This window comes from Lineus longissimus, chromosome 3, assembly GCF_910592395.1.
Source record: "Lineus longissimus chromosome 3, tnLinLong1.2, whole genome shotgun sequence".
NCBI classification, from domain to species: Eukaryota; Metazoa; Nemertea; class Pilidiophora; order Heteronemertea; family Lineidae; genus Lineus; species Lineus longissimus.
This window is the reverse complement of record NC_088310.1, coordinates 15,198,806-15,218,537: the sequence shown is the minus strand read 5'-3', so window position 1 is coordinate 15,218,537 and position 19,732 is coordinate 15,198,806. Positions and strand designations below refer to the sequence as shown.

The 19,732-nt window shown below is 40.3% G+C and overlaps 1 protein-coding gene across 2 annotated transcripts in view; it reads right to left on the bottom strand.

The window, feature by feature from the left end:
• LOC135485752 (U4/U6.U5 tri-snRNP-associated protein 1-like) overlaps positions 1 to 19,732 on the bottom strand; it is a 344,022-nt gene that overhangs the window by 19,893 nt on the left and 304,397 nt on the right. Inside the window, exon 20 of one of the 2 annotated variants that reach the window (XM_064768149.1) lies at positions 5,666 to 6,686. The exons of the other annotated variant lie outside the window; for it this stretch is intronic. Coding sequence (XP_064624219.1) covers positions 6,674 to 6,686 — 13 coding nt within the window. The 3' untranslated portion in view covers positions 5,666 to 6,673. Of the gene's footprint in view, positions 1 to 5,665; positions 6,687 to 19,732 lie in introns of those variants that run through there. 2 annotated transcript variants of the gene reach the window in all.

Below are 19,732 nucleotides of genomic sequence, written 5' to 3'. Positions count from 1 at the left end.
GCTTTGTGTTTGGGCTAATATTAAAACTTTGACTGAATGGTGATGCGGTTTGTGTGAACATGAATAAATGAGCAATTATAGTAGTGAAATGTCTCATTTATCAAAAAAAGAAGGATTTGTAAATACTCTCTTTGCATAATCTACAAATGGAGAGCTAGAAAAGTAGAGGACAATCCTCTTTCACAGACATTCCCCTTTCATGGTGTCCTGACAATACTCTTCAAACCAATTCTACAATAAAAAGCAACCAATGGACATTGTAATATAGTCGATATAGTCAACATATGTCAACACATAGTTGACATGTGACTTTCTTTTCAAAAATCAATGACATTTAACTTTGGATTAGATTCATGAGGATAAGCCTTCCCCACTATTCCAGAACATTTGAAATTCCATTTAAAGTATAAATACTGTCAATTTGACAAATAATTTTAATTTCACATTTCCAAAATGTCCACTATATATTGTAAAGCAGAATATATATATCGCGGGCAGAATATTTTTGCGAATTTCATGAGTAGGTCAGGCTCGCGAAAATGTTCTGCTGCGAAAATCTCTTCCTTTTAGCTTGAAATCTAGGTCATTGTTGCCATGTTTCCACAGAGGCACTACATACAGCTTAGCCCAACGAAGGCCTACGTGTATACCCTGCGCAACTTAAACAACTTTTACTTAAATATTGCTCAGATTATGTTAAGTAGGGGACATTTTAAACTACAGTCCCCATACACTAAGAGTTTAGAGTCAAAATATACAGTTTAAATTTTCTTGGAAAAAATTCTTCCCTCGTGAAAATATTCTGCCACAAATATATGTCCATCGTGAGGCATTCGCAAAAATTCATGCCGTGGATATTTTCCATTCTACAGCAACAACTCCGCACGGCAACTGAACATGTTTAAGTGATCAGTCTGAGTGCGCAAAAAACATTGGATTTGCTCGAGGCAGGGGTACGCTAACTGATCGCTATTCTTCAGTTAATTTAAAAATTTTAAAAAGCTATATTTGTGATAGAGATATATTTGCTGGCGAACAGTCTCATTCCTAAAAGTGATGCTGTACAATATTTCATCTTTTATTTCTTGTGTGGGGAGAAATATTCCCGGGATACACAAACTGAACAGCTAATCTCAAGAGGGTTAGGCCAATCTTGATAAAATGGACCCAACCAAAAGGGCTAAAACGGAAAAATCATCAAGGGCAGAGAAACGTAATGTACATGTATAGCCAATAGACTAATTTATTTTGGGAGAGATTGAGAACTTCCATTCATAGAACAAAAGGTATCCCCAGACAGCCTGATGGGATGAACACTTTCAGGTTGAGGGGACATTCCGAGGGACCAGATAGGGGCATTACTTTTGGGTACTGTGTTCCCTTGATTTACTGAATGTGACAATGGTCTATCCATGTGCTCTACCACACCTTTAATACTTGATGTACCTGGCATGGCCTATCGAGGCGCTGCTCACGTTGCTCGACATCTAGCTTGCCTGACGATTAAGTGCCTTGCCTGAAACCTAGCCACGAGGAGCACGCATTTTAAACAACATCTGTCTGTGGACAATTGGTTGGTTTAATTTGTCTCTTCGATATGGCCCCTTTGATATAGCATTAGATTTTCATTGCAGTTAAATTTTCTGGCCAATGCAATTCAAGGCATAGCCCATTTCTTTGAGTAACTACATTTGAACCTGCCTGCACCACGGGTATAATACTAGTACACATAATAAATGTATGTAAGGTTTAAGCCAAATAGCCTGTTCAACAATTATTGAAATGGTATACCTCACACAATTTCGCCAAAACAAGCTCATCGATTGGAAAATGAACCGTTTTCTAATCTTAAAAACCGACATTGAATCAGATAAATTTCAATAAAAAAACGTGATTTCTAAACATTCAAAGAGTCAATCCACGGATTGACCATGCAAAATCTGCAAAAAGTGATAAGGTGGGGGTCAACGGTTATGGTTGAATGTTTAGCCTTGGTTAGTCATACGATGAGACAATCATTGCTGGAGTATTTTTCAGAAAAAATTATCAGGGCATGAATGGGAGGCAAAAACTCTCTCCAAGGAGTGCCAATAAAATTGTGTCGAACGCCTGACTGATGTTGGTTAACTCCACACACAGCAGAGCCTGTGAACATCAGCATTGCCGGAGTAGTTTAAATGTTTGGTTTGAAACAGAAACACTTGGGAACAAGTGGTTTTATTATGCACTTTAGTCTCTGAGTTTTCGAAAGTCATTGCCTCTGTAGAACCTAGACCATAATCGGCATCATAGTGAGATGCCCGAAATCCATACATACAGTACAACCTCTCTATTGCGGACACCCATGGGACTGGGCCAAGGTGTCCGCAATAGAGAGGTTATGCCAAATTGTCCGATAGGTGGATTTGAAGTTCCCGCCTTGCAGGTCTTGGTTTTCTCTGTGTCGACATCTAGCGTAGAAACTTTAAACCTGTTGGCTGATCGGTATTTGCTTGTGATGTTGCGTTGAATGACGTGAGCTACTTTGGAACTCAGAGCGTGAATAATCTCTCCAGTAAAAGGTGCCCCTTGTATTGCGAAATCTCCTCGACATGTCATAATGTGTGAAAAAAACCCATAATTTCTGTCCATCAGTCACCTTTGATTAATAATTAATTTTTTCTAATTTCTCTACTAACGCATATTCGCCGCAACACTGACAAAACCGCGTGGATTTATGAGTGTCCGTTGACACAATACATGCAATAGGCCTATGTGATTAGTTGAAAAGATGAGTAAACAAATGCCGCGCCTTAATTAGGATACAAAAACACAATGCCATGGGGTAATTACGTTGATTAATTACGCAAATATCACACCTGTCGGGCCTACTTGACTCTCCAAGCGCACGCAGGAAACCATTGTTTTTGCCTACTGTCCGTAATTGGGAGGGAATTGGACCAAAAATTGGCTATCGCCCTGTCCGCAATTCGGAATAGAGAGGTGTCCGCCGTACAGAGGTTTTTGTTATTGGAAATGACTTAGAAAAAATCGGGACTGGCCGGACGTGTCCGTAATGTAGAGGTGTCCGCCTGGCAGAGGTGTCCGCTGAGGGAGGTTCTACTGTAAATTGAGTTTAGATATAGAAATTTCCAGGATGACAATTTCAGTGCTCACTGGTTGGAGCTGTGCCGCCTTATCCAAATTTCCAGACCTGCCACTAAACATGTGACCCGCTCTACCAAAACTAGGCGCTTGTCGCATCTGAACTTGACAGGTTGATACGGACTTGTTGTTGTTCATTTCCCTATTGTAGACCTTTGTGAAATGTGACCAAATCAGTTTGTAATAGATTTCACAAAAGGTCTACAATAGGGAAATGAACAACAAGTCCGTATCAACCTGTCGAGTTCAGATGCGACAAGCGCCTAGTTTTGGTAGAGCGAGTCACATATGAAAACTTAGGGCTAGCTAGTTGTGGTGCCATCAAGGTGATTGTGGCGAAGTGGCCTTTTCTTTTCTTTTTGGACACCCTGTAGCCTATTTTAAGGTAGGCCTATATTGGTAAGCTGGTTGAAGTTGAGAGTTTTTATGGCAACATGAATTATGTGCTTATTACATCAGTAATGGACTTTCCTATAAATATTATAAAATTGTGCTTTAGAAGTTGACTCTCTGTTACATGTAGGAACATTGTTAGGTGATTCAGGAGGAATTAGGATTCAACTAGGCCTGTTGTGATTTGTGCTGGAAACTCCGTTATGAAATTTTTGGGGTATTAGCTAATGTGGGGTGTGTGAGGAGAAGGCAGGGTCACTTTGGAAGTCACCGAGGACCGTGCAGGACCTGTCTTTTACGGAAGGAGCTCCGACTTATATTATCCTGGCGTTGGTGCCGCTGTGACTGCAAGACTGTAGTGTACCGTTCTTGGCGTTGGTGACGTACGAATCGTCGTGAAACGCGGCTAGACCACTGTTGTGGACGTGGTCAGAATCTGTTCCTGGCGTTGGTGCCGTTGATATCGTTTTCAATATCTTCCTGCCTGAGGGCATATGGGGGTCAAAGCACCCAATTCCTGCACTGTGTCTCGTCGAGGTTCGGCCGGCCGAATGTCATCCCGTTTTTATAATAATTCGTTGCTCATACCCCCACCGGAACTGTCCCTTTGATATTTGCTGAAAACTGAACACTTGTCTCTTGAAGAATTTTTGGACTGTTGCTAGAAGTAGTAGTAACGTGCTCTTATGAACTATTTTTCTTGGGTTTAATATTCGTTATCTATGTTTATTCTTGTAAATAATCACTCAGTTTATTTTAACCAGCTTTTGTTATAATTCTTGCCCGGAGGTACCGATAGCCTTGATGCACTTTGTCAGTGAGGTAATAGGGGCCAAATGACACATTTAAGTGCAGGCCTGTTTTGATTTGCCGCGAAACTTGTTATTGTCCTCATGATGATGAAAACACCTAAACATTTAATGCCCCCCTTGCCCCTAGCTATGGCCATAGAAATGATTTAGGCAAAAATATAGGTGACATCATGTAAAGCATGTTGCTAGCTGATGTCATGTCATTTGAGTGATTCATGTTGTTTTGCCTCAATCAATGCTGATGAAAGCACCAGAATTTTTACTTGGCTGGGTGGGGGGGGGGGGGGTTACTCTGGAAAAGGCTAATATTCACAAATATGTTAGGTAACGATCACTCTAGGAGTGATACTACACAATATTACAGCTTATCTCGATATAGTTTTGTGATGGAATGACAAAATTAAGCTTTTAATTTGTGTAGACTAATTTCGCCTGTACCCTAACTAAAATTGTGCAACTTCAACATGTTATAAAACATTTTTTCTCTTGATTCTGATTCCTAAGGTCCTTCCAATGAAGGGTGGGGTAGTGTAATTTCCAGAACCCTACAGCATCCAATTTATATGCAATAGTGTCAGGCATGCGCTCCGGGTGTTGGGGCAAGCTATCTTTAAAAGCCATAGTACCCTTAAACAAATAAATATTTTCAAAAATGCCGACTCTTCAGACCTGTCCTTTCATTTTAGCGTAAAAGTTTTTTAGATAACCTAAACTTTATAGGTGAAATTGACAGACAAAGTTGGTGTACGTTTAGTCAATAAAACTGTGTCATTTCTTCTGAAAATTACTGAAAAACGTTTTTGGCTCCCAGTCATCCCCTTTTCAAGTTTAAATTAGTAATCTTATCATAAGTCTCACCAATGGTAAAAATTTCAGCAAAATCGATGACCTTGACCTTATCACCTTTTGCAAGGTCTAAACGTGGACGAACTTTTCAATGTTTGACTCCAAATGTCGAGACATTTTGCATAATTTCACACTTTTTTCACACCTCCTATAAAACTCTTTGACACTATATCTAAAAAGTTTCCTAGAATTCAGTGAATTTATAGCTGGCGTATGCTTTAAAATGGGGCATTTGTAATCTCTATGTTCAGCTGATCAAAGAATTGTTCAAGTCCCAGTTGTGTTCAATTGGCTTGGGTCAAGGTGTGACCTGAGAGAGCTCTGTCCCAAGGTGCGTCTTTCTGAATGGGTGGTGGCTTTGATGTTGAAACCTTATGTTCCCTAGTTGCCTGACTCTTTATTTGAAAGACTCCAATTCTAGTAAAAAGACTAGTAAATTTGAATCTTGAAGTTCATTTGAAGAGAATTGGTTTAAAAATAACAAATTTGGAGATTTTTATTTGCACTATATTTCTTCCGTAAATGCACTCATGTTATACATTGATCAGTACTACTACTAATGATTTCCAAAGAGAGCAATAAGGTTGGCCGTTTACAAAGGATTAGTTGACTTAGGTTTGATATATAATCACATCAGAACATACTTAAGGGGTCAATAATTGCTTGAAAAGCACTTCTGTCAGACAAGCAGGTATTCATTAATTTTCTAAACATATATTAGGGCACTTAAAAAAAAATGGTGATCGTCCTTTCCTCCGGTAGGAGGCTGGTATGGTGGGGAGGCTTTTAAAAAAAACAATTTTTTTTACTGGTCAACTCGCCCTCCTGGGCTTCCTTGCTACCACAAAACCCAGGAAACGACAAATTGGCAGGTGACAGCAATTTATTTTGAGAGATGAGGTCAGTATGAGCAAGCCACCAAAATTATACAATGGAAGATATTAGCCAGTACTTGTATTCTAGGGTGTAGCAAGGAATGGGAATTCCCCAAACATCTCAAATGGGAAAGACCCACAGAATCTGCAGCTGGCTGAGCCAGTTGCATTAATAACATAAATGATGCAAATGATTTAACCTTGTCCTACTTTCGTTCTATTGGCTGTTATCACCAAACCTCAAAAAGATATTGATTTTCCCAATCGGACAGGAAAAGCCATATTTCTCTGTTGAAGACTTAGGATTTCACTGTGGTTTTTATTTGATTATGAAGTGTTTTGGACACTTGATGTACTCTTTATTCCCACAGAAATGTTTGACATGTATAATAAACTTGAATTATTTAGACCAACTATAATTAAATTGTGTAACTGGTAGCCAGTATTGGCAGAGAGAATCTCATTTGATTTGCTTGGAGAATGAAAGGTCTCAAATTCAGACACTTCTATTATTACAATACAAGTCCTATATCTTGATCTTGTAAGGACTGATCACTGCTCACGGAGAAATCCCCAGTATATGTGATGTTAGTGGTGTCACAATCACTTGGTCAACCTGAAATTGGGAAGAGAAACTATGAAATCAGAGCCAAAATAAGTTTTGCACATAAGTTCAAGTTTGATTAAACTGAAACGGCCAGGGACCATTGTGTTCATCATATAGATATTTGGTGGTTAGGAATTCATCCTGGTTAAGAAAGTCGTTATGACATTTGATGTATGGTTGGTTGCTTGAAGTACCTACCATAAAAATATCATCGAAAAAAAGTCATTAATAAGTGAGATATTTCACTTTTTACCATTTTTAGTTTTGGCCTTCTGGTGGCCAAGTCGAGAAGCAGATAGAGTCGAAATTCAGTGTCCGAGGTTATATGACATAGGGAGTCGTGTAAACCAAATTTCAAGTTCATAGCTTTAGCAGTTAAGAAACGGGCCATAGTCACACTCAAACTTCCAATTTACGCCATTTGACCTCTGTGACCATGAAAGTTGGGTCAATTAAAAAACCCATATGATATGTAATGTATTGTTCCCAGGAAAACCTACCATACAACTTTAATCGACAACAAGTCATTGATAACAGAGATATCACACTTTTTAGGTTTCCACTTTTGGCCCCCTGCTGGCCATGTCAAGAATCAGATCAGACCGAAATTCATTGTCAAAGGTCACCTGGGTCCGGTGTACAAAGTTTAAAGATTATAGCTCTAGCGGTTAAGAAACGTACACTGTTATTAAAACAAAGACAACAACGATGGACGACGGACACTGAAGAATTGTATGGACCCCCTACGGTGAGCCAATGAAATAGTCAATGGACCATGTGCCCAACTCGTGCTTTATTTTGACAAGACTGGTAATGCAACATATGAATGATAACAACAGGCCCAAGGGCCTGGCGCTGAACTGAAAGTTTGTCAAAACCAGATTTGGAACCCGTATAATGGCAAGATGGTGGCCAGACTATGAGTGGAATGGGACCAGATGCAATCCCATCTGAGGCATTTGAATGTGAAAGTAACACGATCATGAGGTTTGTTGCAATACATGTAGCTGTAACACACAAGGCCAGGCTTTTTTATTGTTAAGCTCACAGATTTTTTCGAGAATTTTCTCCTCCAGTGGAGGTGGGAATAAAAACAAGAATAAAATGTTAATACCACCATTTTTGACAATCAAAAGCATTTCTGGATGAAGATTTTGGTTTGGGGAAAACATTCAACAAGAGGCCCATGGGCCTGGTGCTCAGCTGAATATAGCAATGCTATGCTTTGTTTCCTTGGGCAGTTAATAATATAAATATTCTATCACAAAACTTAGCTAAAAATGGTTTCCAAGATAGCTACATTCCAAATTTTAACTAGAGGCCTGGCAACCTGAATAGCTACGCTGGCGGAATTGAATAGCAAGGAATGAGATGAATGACAAGAAAATGTAGCAAGTAGTATATGCGAGAACCAGAATGTAGGTTTATGGTATATAGGGAGATGTGGACAGACTAGATGGAATCAAGCCTAGACAAATGGGGCCAAATTAGTGAAGGGCGTTCAGCTTAAAACAGCCTTTAACTACTGAATAGACAGATTCAGGTCCTTCATGTAAATGTTCACAGAATATGAATAGGCCCAATAACTAATCAGGGAGAAGTTACACACGTCTAACCCTTATAGCCCTTTATGAATTTGGCCCCTAGGGTGGATGACAGTTGTGAAGTTTTTTAATTGAACTGCAGTGAATGAAGTAGTTGAGGGGCTATTTTGTTGTATCTGTTCTTTAATACCTTCAGTGCCTTTGCTCCAACTGTGAGTAAGCAGGTCAGTGCAAAACTGCTCTTTCAATAACTTTAGTTTGATACCATTGATGCGACTGTCTTCCTCTAATGGTGTTCAAGTTGTTTAGTAAGTCATAAAAGTAGATCAAGGTAAACCTACTCATAAACACTTTTCGTTTAATATCAAACACGGTTGACGCCCTTCGCTTTAACCATCTCCAAGTAGGTCAGTTGGTAATGAAAATGGGTTAGTATTAACCTAGTGTTCATTATCTTTAATTCGATACAAAGCACGACTACTTTAGCTATAACAGTCTTAAAGTAGGGCAGAAGGTCATAAAAGTAGGTCAGTGCAAATCTCTCCTTCATTACCTTGAGTTTAGAATAGAGGCATGATGCCATCTCTAACATCACCCTCTCTACTCTCCTATAAATCAGGCTGCAATGCCGTCTCTTACTTGATTGTGACATGAGGCATGATGCCGTCTCTTTCATCATGCGCTTCTCTTATATCAATCAGGCTACAACGAAGTCTTACTTGATTGTGACATCAGGCATGATAACATCTCATACATCACGCTCTTCTCTTATATCCATCAGTTTTATTTTTTAATATTATAACTAATAAAAATTCAGAGATGCCTATTCAATTTCAAGGCTTCTTTATTCAATCAACTTGTATAATACAGTAAAACAAGACCAAAACGTGAAGGACAAATCAGCTAAGATACAGCGTCTTCTTCCCCGATCTTGTCAATCTTATGGCTGACTGGTTGATTGGTTTCGTTTCGCCAGTTCCACAGCATGCACAGCAACACCATGCACTTTGCCTGTGGATACCACCGGAATGACTCATAGATTATAGACTGCATCATCCTGTAAACATGAGAAAAATAGCACTTTGTAAAAAAACACCATCAAAATAAGATATATATTATTAACATTCCCGATTATGTTACAAAAACAATGAGTAGTCTGTGCTGATACGTGAAAACCGTGAGAGGATATACAACCCTGTATGGCTTGCTGTTCATGTTGGTGGTAAGGTAAAACATAAATGTACAAAAAAAGATCAAAACTTTTGTGAACAACTAGTTAACTACCATTCACCTTGGTAGAGTTTGGACACATGGCTTGCAATGCATAATTTACCTTCCTGCACATATGTTGTAGTGTATTGCATTTGTTCTTACCGGTATCGGGTATGTTACTGCAATGTATCTATATTATAAGAGAGAAGACCGTTTCTTGCGCACACTCCTTCTGAAGATTGGCCATGCTTAGGCTGTGACACTCCATACCAATACAACGTTTGTTGGTTACACTAGGTTGTTTGCGGGAAAAAAATGCAATATTTTGACTTTAGGGGGTCACAATAAGGGTTTTAATTTTGACCACTCAATTCTCCCAACTCCCAACACCAAACTCAGGGACATGGTTTGGGGTATTGTTTGGGGTATTTCATAAAGTGCAATTGCAATGGGGCCTTTCTTGGAAACTGGGGGATCGTGATGTTTTACGTTAGCCTTACAGTCATGATTGCCTGTGGTTTTTTGTTCAAAACATCATTATTAGTGTTAGAAGCTGATATGATAAGCTGATATGATAGGATCACGCTCTGGAAATAACTATGGAGAGTGGACTTTTTAGGTACTACCCCTTTGTGTGCCCCATTCTATTTTTAACTCATGACGTGATCAACTAAGGGACATGGTTTGGGATATTTCATAAAAAGCGTCGGAAAAAAACGTGTGTTGAAAGGCCATTTTGAAAGTCGGTTCTTTTAGTGTCTTAGGTGAGTGTCTACAAAAATAACTTACACTATATACATAAAAATATCAGGACTAAAGCACCATACAAATAGGTTTGCATCCTTACATGCATAGATTGGCCTTGGCTGTCCTGCATTTTCTGCAAAACAAACCACTGTTGACAGTTGACTGCACGTCTGCAATATACACAACGTTGGGTATCCGATTCGCGGACAACTTAGAAAGTCATCAAATTCTCTGCCAAGAAAACCTCTCTCAACATATCCTTATGACTTTTCATGTACTTTATAATCATACACCTGTCCTCAAAAATATCTTTTGCGAATCAACTTGGGAAATTTTGACTTTGAAGCAAATTTTGGAGCGTGTCTACCAAGTCATGTTCGCAAAGTACGTTCACAAACGAAAATCTTCTGGGACCTCAGCGCCTCTACCGGTAGCCGGTCGTACTAGGCTTGATATTGTATGAGATTTCGTTTGTGAAGGGTCATCCTAAACAGCGTCCACCAGCGTCCACCAGGTTTCAAAGTTATCAAAATCATATTTTCTTGACATAAATCAATAAAATAGGTTATTTAAAACATATTCTGCAAGTTTTATTGCAATATATTGAAAAATAAGTGAATTATCTGTGCTAGAAGTCAGACCCATCATGCCCGATAAAATCCGGGAACGTGCTTTGCGAACATGACTTGGTAGACACGATCCAAATTTGCTCCAAAGTCGAAATTTCCCCAAGTTGATTCGTAAAAGATATTTTTGAGGACGGGTGTATGATTATAAAGTACATGAAAAGTCATAAGGTTGAGAGAGGTTTTCTTGGCAGGGAATTTGATGACTTTCTAAGTTGTACTATATAGCCTATGCATCCGTGCATGCATGTACATTGTGCAGTACATGTGTAGTGTACTATAGGCCTACCTTGCACTGCCACTGGACTGGTACTGGCACATGATTAGTAATCTTCTTCCTAATCCTCATTTATTCCAACTTCAATTTATGTACTACAACACCTAACACAAAATCGAAGAAGTTCTCATGTACTCATTTTTCTTTTACTACAGCTCCATCAGTTTCATCAGTCAACCCACTTGAATTAAGTACCGCCAACTGCCAGGCCACGCTCTTTAAGACTCCTACCAACAATCATCACACGATTAACCACAGCACAGTGTCAGGTAAGTAAACTTCACCATGTAGGCCAACATTCCGGCATGAAATCGTAATATAGATATCAGAAGGCGCTTGGACAATATCATCATGAGTAATTGCTTCCGACCCAGCCATGCCTCAGTATTTTCAAAATTCATTTATTCTGACATTTTCCCTTTTCAGTTCCACCATCACCAGTTTTTACCATCATCATCATCCTGCTGCTGTCTCACCATTATCTACCATAGTAAGTATCAATGACCAAACACATCCGAGGACATCTTCGCAGAAGGTGCTCAGCAGACAATATCAGCATGAGTAATAGTACTACACCCTTGCCTATGTATGTGATCTTTCCAAAATTTCATATTCTCTCATTTTCCCTTTTCAGTTCCATCATCACCAGTTTTCACCCATTACTCAACACCATCAGCCACCTACTTCACTATTATCTACCATAGTAAGTATCAATGACCTGACACAAGTCGGGACACCTTCGCAGGATGAACTTCTCTTCCAACAAATTAGAGCTATCATCTCAAACATTGTGCCTAACCATGACCAGTATCATACGATTCAGTACAACAAGAAGCATTCAAAACTATTCATCCAATTTGCAAAAATGTCCTCCGAGCCTGCCATTTTAATCTACTATTATGTGCTTTTACCACACACTAGCCTAGCTTTACACAATAGCCTCTTTCCTTTACAGATGACTTCACACGCAGTGCACAGGCCGTTTTAAACCAACTGAAGGACTTTGAGGAAATGACAAATGAGAAGTTGTCCTATGCCCAGGTAATTCTGCTCGAAAAAAAAACACCATTGGCAGCTGCTAAAATTGCCGCTGCACGCCACACCCTGACCAATCGTATACAGACTGTCACTGCTAAAGCAGTACACCTCAAGTGCTTGATTACCAACCAGCCTAAACCAGTAACAATTTCAAAACCAAGTCCAAATAAACGCCCAGCACTGACTCTACCGCCAACAACGCCATCCCCCAAGAAAGTCCCTCTTCAACTGAAAGCGTCGACACCATCAAAAGTTACTGTCGAGTCATCCACTAAAGAGAAAACCCCTCCTGCCACTGACAACCTATTCGATGACGCCTTGGATGATTCAACGCTGTCACAGATCAGCATGGACAGCTCAGAAACAGATTTTCCCCTAACGGCCACACAACCCGAAGATGACTCGGCTGATGATGGTAAGACAAAGTTAAAATCCCTCTTGGAGTAGAAAGCAAGGGTGTACATTGATTGCACCCCAACAGTGTTACTCTGAACACTTACTGACTGCTGCTGATTAAATACTGCTGATTATATTGCCAGTGCTTCATGTTAACAGGTCGTCACTGTGCCAACAACAATCCTCCTGGACTTTTAACCTTTCGTACTAGGCTTACCTTCTCCACGACCCATCTGCTGTACAGACAATCACTATTTTGTATAAAAATAGGTAAATAAACATTGTTTTAGTCAACATAATTAGTATTTCTTCTCTTTCTTTTCCTTCAGTCCTGCCCTCAACTTCCCCACGGAATTCCTCAACACCCTTGATGTTTCAGGCCTTCCACCACACAAACTCCTCCTCAAAGTAGGCTGCCCAATCATTATACTTCGCTCACTAAACCCGCCTCACATCACCAATGGCACTCGATGCACACTATTGAAACCACACCGAAATGTCCTAGAAGTACGAATATCGAACGGTCCATCAGCAGGAAGAACAGCTCTCATACCACGGATACCCCTGGCACACTCAGACAGTGACCTCCCATTCAAATTCAAAAGGCTGCAGTTTCCCATTCGTCCCTGTTTTGCGATGACCATCAACAAGTCCCAAGGGCAAACCTTCAAACACATCGGCATCGACTTGAGCACACCCGTCTTCTCGCATGGAATGTTATACGTTGCCATGTCAAGAGTTGGCAGTGCCAAGAACTTGGTCATCAACACCCCCAACACCCAAACCAGAAACGTCGTCTACCCAGAGGTTCTTCAGCACCAACAATAACATCCATAACAATCGGTCACCAATATAATTCCTCCTCCTCCTCAACCAAATGCCTTCACTTCCTCTTCATCAAACAAGAGTGCCTTTAGGCAGTTTCATTATGTACTGTCATAGCAACATATTCAAATGGTATTATTGTAATTTTTTTGCATTTGTGCTATGTATTGTATATATTTTCTGTTTCTCTAAATAAATTTCATTTCATTTCATTTCAATTCTGTTCCATTTCATTTCAACAACATACCCACGACTGGGTACTTTGCTAGTGGTAAATAATGTAGGCCCAGTTCATGCAGCTCCTCACGGTTTTCCGTATCAGCATAGACTGAGAATGGCAGTTTTAGTGTTCGTTGAAAATACCTCGCAATTCCAGCAGACTACTTTGTTCACTATTATTTCTGTACTCTGACCAGTGTCACTATCAAAGGTGTATGATATCATTGTTATTTTGACAAGAAACATGAGAAAACGTCAACTTCTTGTGAAGCGGTCCGCCATGTTTGTTCATCTAGCGTTCGGGTTTGTTTTGATTACGTGGATGATGTTTATACAAAATAAATACAAAGTAGCACAAAGTAGCAATGTAGCGCATTCTGTACATTACAGAGATAGGTAGGATCGAGGCCGTTTTGCCACTTTTTACCAGATGACAACAGCTATTCTTTTACAAAGTTTTGTCTGGATTTCAAAGTCATTCTCCTGTTGTTGTTATATTTATGTGTAATAGATAATTGTGAAGTATTACGATTATTTCATTCTGATGATTAGGAAGAATTTTTTGCAACACCATTTTGTGTATAAAATGTACTATGGCGTATAAGTGTGTTTTGATCTTCGATTTCGACTCAATGACTGAGCAAATTGAACGAGACAGAAAGCCAAAAACGGTTACACTTCCTATGTAAACAAGCAACGGGAGTCATTCTATACTATGACATTTCAAATAACAGTTGTCATGCCCAATTGTACCAAGCCAATCAAGAGAAAATACAGAGAAAACTCACCCTGGTTTTCTGTCAAAATGTTCACCGTACGTAGATGAACTGAGCGCATGAATCTGGGTTTCTCTACGTGTCTTTTATTGGCAATATTAATAAGAATTAGACAAATAACCCCACAAAACGACATGTTGACATTGAGAATCAAAATATAGGGAAATACCAATTTCTAACTGCTCGTTATGAATAATTTTGATTAGAACTATGTTTTGAAGTGAACGTACACACTCTATACACATTCGCAAAATGGCCATCACTTTATCAGCCTCAGCTGCGATGCCTTAGGACAATGCCTTATCTGTAGCGCATTCAGTACATTACAGAGATAGGTAGGATCGAGGCCGTTTTGCCACTTTTTACCAGATGACAATTTCCAGCTTAAAATCTGCCAATTACCGCCAATTACAGGGCGTTTAGTCTTTCTACTGTGAATAGCTATAATCCTATTGAAACAAGAGTTCAAAATATTGGTATCATGGCACATTTTCTGGCCCACCTACAGCAAATTCGGATGAAAATGCAACTATTTTGCTGGAACTACTTTCGGCCAGCTACAGTGCAAACCATAAGCTCCGCTGGAAGCCAGCGTAGCTAAAAATTCAGAGATGCCTATTCAATTTCAAGGGAAGAAATTATTTGCACTGTATTCAATCAACTTTTATAATACAGTAAATAAAGACCAAAATGTGAAGGACAAATCAGCTAAGATAAAGCGTCTTCTTTCCCAATCCTGTCAATCTCATGGCTGACTGGTTGATTAGTTTCGTGTCACCAGTTCCACAGCATGCACAGCAACACCACTTTGCCTGTGGAGACCACTGAAATGCCTCGTAAAATGAGAAAAAATAGTACTTTGTAAAAAAACACCATCAAAATGAGATATTTATTATCAACATTCCCGATTATGTTACAAAAACAATGAGTAGTCGGTCCTGATACGCGAAACTGTGATAGGATATACAACGCTGTATGGCTCGCTGTTCATGTTGGTGGTACGGTAAAACATAAATATACAAAAAAAGATCAAAACTTGTGTGAAAAACTAGTGAACTGGTGATAAAATAAAGTTAAATTTGAAAAAAAGTGCACCCTTATTTACAAGCGTTCACCTTGGAGTTTGGACACATGGCTTGCAATGCATACTTTACTTCCCTGCACATATGTTGCAGTGCATTGCATTTGTTCATGTATCGGTATCTGGTGTGTAACTGTAAAGTATGGTAAATAATGTAGGCCCCGTTCATGCAGCTCCTCATGGTTTTCCGTATCAGCATAGACTGAGAATGGCAGTTTTATTGTTCTTGAAAATACCTCGTAATTCCAGCAGACTACTTTGTAGCTATTCTTTGTGTACTCTGACCAGTGTCACTATCATTGTTATTTTTACAAGAAACATGAGAAAACGTCAACTTCTTGTGAAGCGGGCCGCCATGTGTGTTCATCTAGCGTTCGGGTTTGTTTTGATTACATCGATGATGTTTATAAATACAAAGAAGCTATTCTCATAACAAAGTTTTGTCTGGATTTCAAAGTCATTCTCCTGTAGTTGATAATTAATGTGTAATAGATAATTGTGAAGTATTACGATTATTTCATTTTGATGATTGGGAAGAACTTTTTGCAACACTGTTTTGTGTATAAAATGTACTATGGCGTTCATGCTTTACTTTCGGCTGTCTATGGTCCCTTCCTGATATTCATGGTAGAATTTATGCCTTGCCTCCAGGAATAACTACACAAAGAAAGATTCTATTCAATAAAATTGACCAATAGGCTATGTTGCAATCTGTTTGCACTGGTACTCACGATGAAGGCCTTAGTTCACACAGCCCCACATTGTCAATTTCATTGTGGACCATTCAAGAATTACCGCCATAAAATGGCATGGTTTATACAGGGTGTACCAGAAAAAAAGCATCTTGCTATCATTCGACAAAAACACTGTGGGCCGATTTCACAAATGGTGTTTAAGACTTAGACGCGTGTAACTTCGTATATCAATCAATCAATCATTTTAGATTTAGGGTGCCTATATCCACTGCCAGTGATCAGAGACACCGTAGCTCCAATTCGGTACGGTACATTTCACAACATGTTCGTGCTCTTGAAGGCAGGGACACTATCGATAGCGCGAAGTTTTTGTGGTAAGTTGTTTCACACTCGTGGTGCAGCACACTGAAAGGCCCCTTTCTCTCAGCAACAACTCCCCTGATGAACGCAGAGATCTGGATGACACATACCTAGTGAGGAGCTCCACAAGGTATCCTGGCGCAAGACCATGCGAACATTTGAAAGTCAGTAGGAGGATTTTAAATTCTATCCGTCTCGCGACTGGCAACCGGTGAAGTTCATGCAGAATGCACGGTGGAAGTGCATTTAAAGTGAAGTCACACGCGTCTAAGTCTACTTTGATGAAATCGGCCCTGGAAGTTTATGTGGTTTGTACGACGGAATTTTTCGGCCGTCCCTGTATATGAATATTCGGTGCATTATCTGCGGATATTGGTCTGAGCTGATTGGTGAAATGAACACACTGGAGTGTGATTCACAACTTTTGTGGCATGCGATATAAAATGACGACACGGCACTTTGTCATGAAGTTGTCAATTTCTCTCTGGTCGAGTCTTCGTGGCCATCCTAGGCCTATAAAAATGAGGTCGATGGCCATTTCCATCTCAGTTTGTCCGTCAAATATGGATCAGCAAGAACCCTTACGAAAACGGCGAAGGAGCTACTCGGTTCGTGAGAAAATTGCTTATCTGCGGGATCTAGAGGCAGCTCTCCTCAATGGCACAGTCGACAGGATGAGCGAGTTTGCGCATCACTACAAGATCCCAGTGTCGACCCTGAAGAAGTGGGACCTTCAAGACCTGGAGCGAAAGGCAGGTGAAGGCCGCGGCGACGACAGAACCTCTAAAGAGCGACAAGTTGGTCTTTGGCCCGAGGTAGAGGACGACTTGTATCAAGTCGGTTACAGCAGCAACGGGAGATGAGGCTACCAGTCGCAGTCCAAGACATTCAAGAACGAGCCCTGACCATTTTTGAAGACTGGTGGAATGCGTTACCACACGAGCTGAGACAAGACGTTATCCAGGCCAGACCGACACTCCACCAATTCAACGCATCCGCTGGCTGGGTAGAGGGATTCATGACAAGAAAGAAGATAGCCCTCCGAAAGGCGAATAAAAACACCACCACTCTCCCAGCTGATGCCGCCCATCAGGTCCAGGTATTTCGCGACAATGTGATGCAAACTATCCAGCATTTGGAGATTGCCATGAGGTTGCTGCTAAACATGGACCAGACGTTCGCACTATTTGAGTATCGACCAATGTATACTGTCAATGACAAGGGAGCGAAGTCAGTGGATGTACGTACATCGAGATCAAACACAAAACTGGGCTGCACCGTTAGTCTAACCATCAGTGCGACGGGATGGAAGGCACCGGCACACGTCACCTTTCCAAGAAGAGGGTTCGTACGACAGCTCGATCACCTGCAGGAGGATGACGACTTGCCAGCAAATCTCATTGTGACGTCCTCTGCTACCGGTTGGATGAGACGGGAGACAGCCCGTCATTGGTCAGACCAAGTATTGGAGCCATACGTCACCCCAGAGAATGATGAGCGATTCCTTCTAATAGTAGATAGATATCGTGTGCACCGCACAGAGGAATTCGGCCAGCGAATTACGGAACTGGGAGGGATACTCGATTTTATTCCAGCCGGCTGCACATCCTTGGCCCAACCCCTCGATCTGACTGTTATGAAGTCGTTCAAAAGCAACATGAAAAAGAAGTGGAAGGCCTGGAAACAAGAAAAACACGGACGATGCAGGACGCTGTGAACGCATTGGGTTACGTAACGTGGTCAACATTATCAGTCAAGCCTGGGAATCTGTACCTGTACAAGTGGTAGAAAACGGATTTGAAACCGCTTTCAGAGCAGCAGCGGTAGACGCAGGACCAATTCAAGAGCTGGACGATGAGGAGGACGAACCAGGACTCAAATTCTTAAACATCCAGGGGGATGAAATAGAAATAGAATAAATAGTCTTTTACTTGGTGGTAAAAAATCTGGGATGATCTTTTGAACTACCCTGTATAACGCTCTTTCATTTCAACGAAATCAGTCTGTAGGCCTATCGCTCATCAAACCGATCAGTTTCAAAATGATCACAGTCGGTGACTCGGATCACTGCTCTCAGTTGTACCATTCGGACAATCAGTTAAACAACTTCATTATTCCCCACCTTTCAGAGAACCAGCCAGTCGTATTGAAAGGCCTTCAACTTGGCCAGTGCATACGTAATGAATTGGTATTTAATGAAGGGACCATAGACAGCCGAAAGTAAAGTGTGTGTTTTGATCTTCGACTTTGACTCAATGACTGAGAAAATTTAACGAGACAGAAAGCCAAAAACGGTAACACTTCCTATGTAAACACGCTACGTGAGTCATTCTATACTATGACTGTTCAAATAACAGTTGTCATGGCCAATTGTACCTAGCAAATCAAGAGAACATACGGAGAAAAACTCACCCTGGTTTTCTGTCAAAACGTCTACCATAAGTAAATGAACTGAGCGCATGAATCTGGGTTTCTCTACATGTCTTTTATCAGCAATATTAATAAGAATTAGACAAAATAACACCACAACACGATGGGTTGACATTTAGAATCAAAATATAGGGAACTACCATTTTCTAACTGCTCGTTATGACAAATTTCGATTGCAACTATGTTTTGAAATGAACGTACACACTCTATATACATTCACAAAGTGGCCGTCACATTATAAGCCTCGGCTTCAATGCCTTATTTGTAGCGAGTTCAGTACATTACAGAGACAGGTAGGATCGAGGCCGTTTTGCCAGTTTTGACGAGACAATTTCCAGCTTAAAATCTGCCAATTACGGGACGTTTTGTCTTTCTGCTGTGAATAGTTATAATCCTATCGAAACAAGAGTTCAAAATATTGGTATCCTGGCACATTTCCTGGCCCAGCTACAGCAAATTTGAATGAAAATGCAACTATTTTGCTGGAACTACTTTCGGCCAGCTCCAGTACAAACCATAAGCTCCGCTGGAAGCCAGCGTAGCTAAAAAACAACGAGGAGCTGTGCTCGGTCTATTTGATTGTACATACATAGCTGCTTACCCTATGATTCAAGTTTTTAGTAGTTTTTGGTACAAGTGTACATTACCCTAATATTGGATAGTTTGCCCATGTCATTGGGTACAATTGTGAATGGAATGACATTATTGGGTATTTTTCACAATTCTTTGGGCATGTTGGGTACAATTGTAATTGTAAACTAAAACTGAGAAATTTACTATCAGCAAATTTGAGTTCAGCCCCAGTGTTAGTTGTGCTTGGAGACAGTAG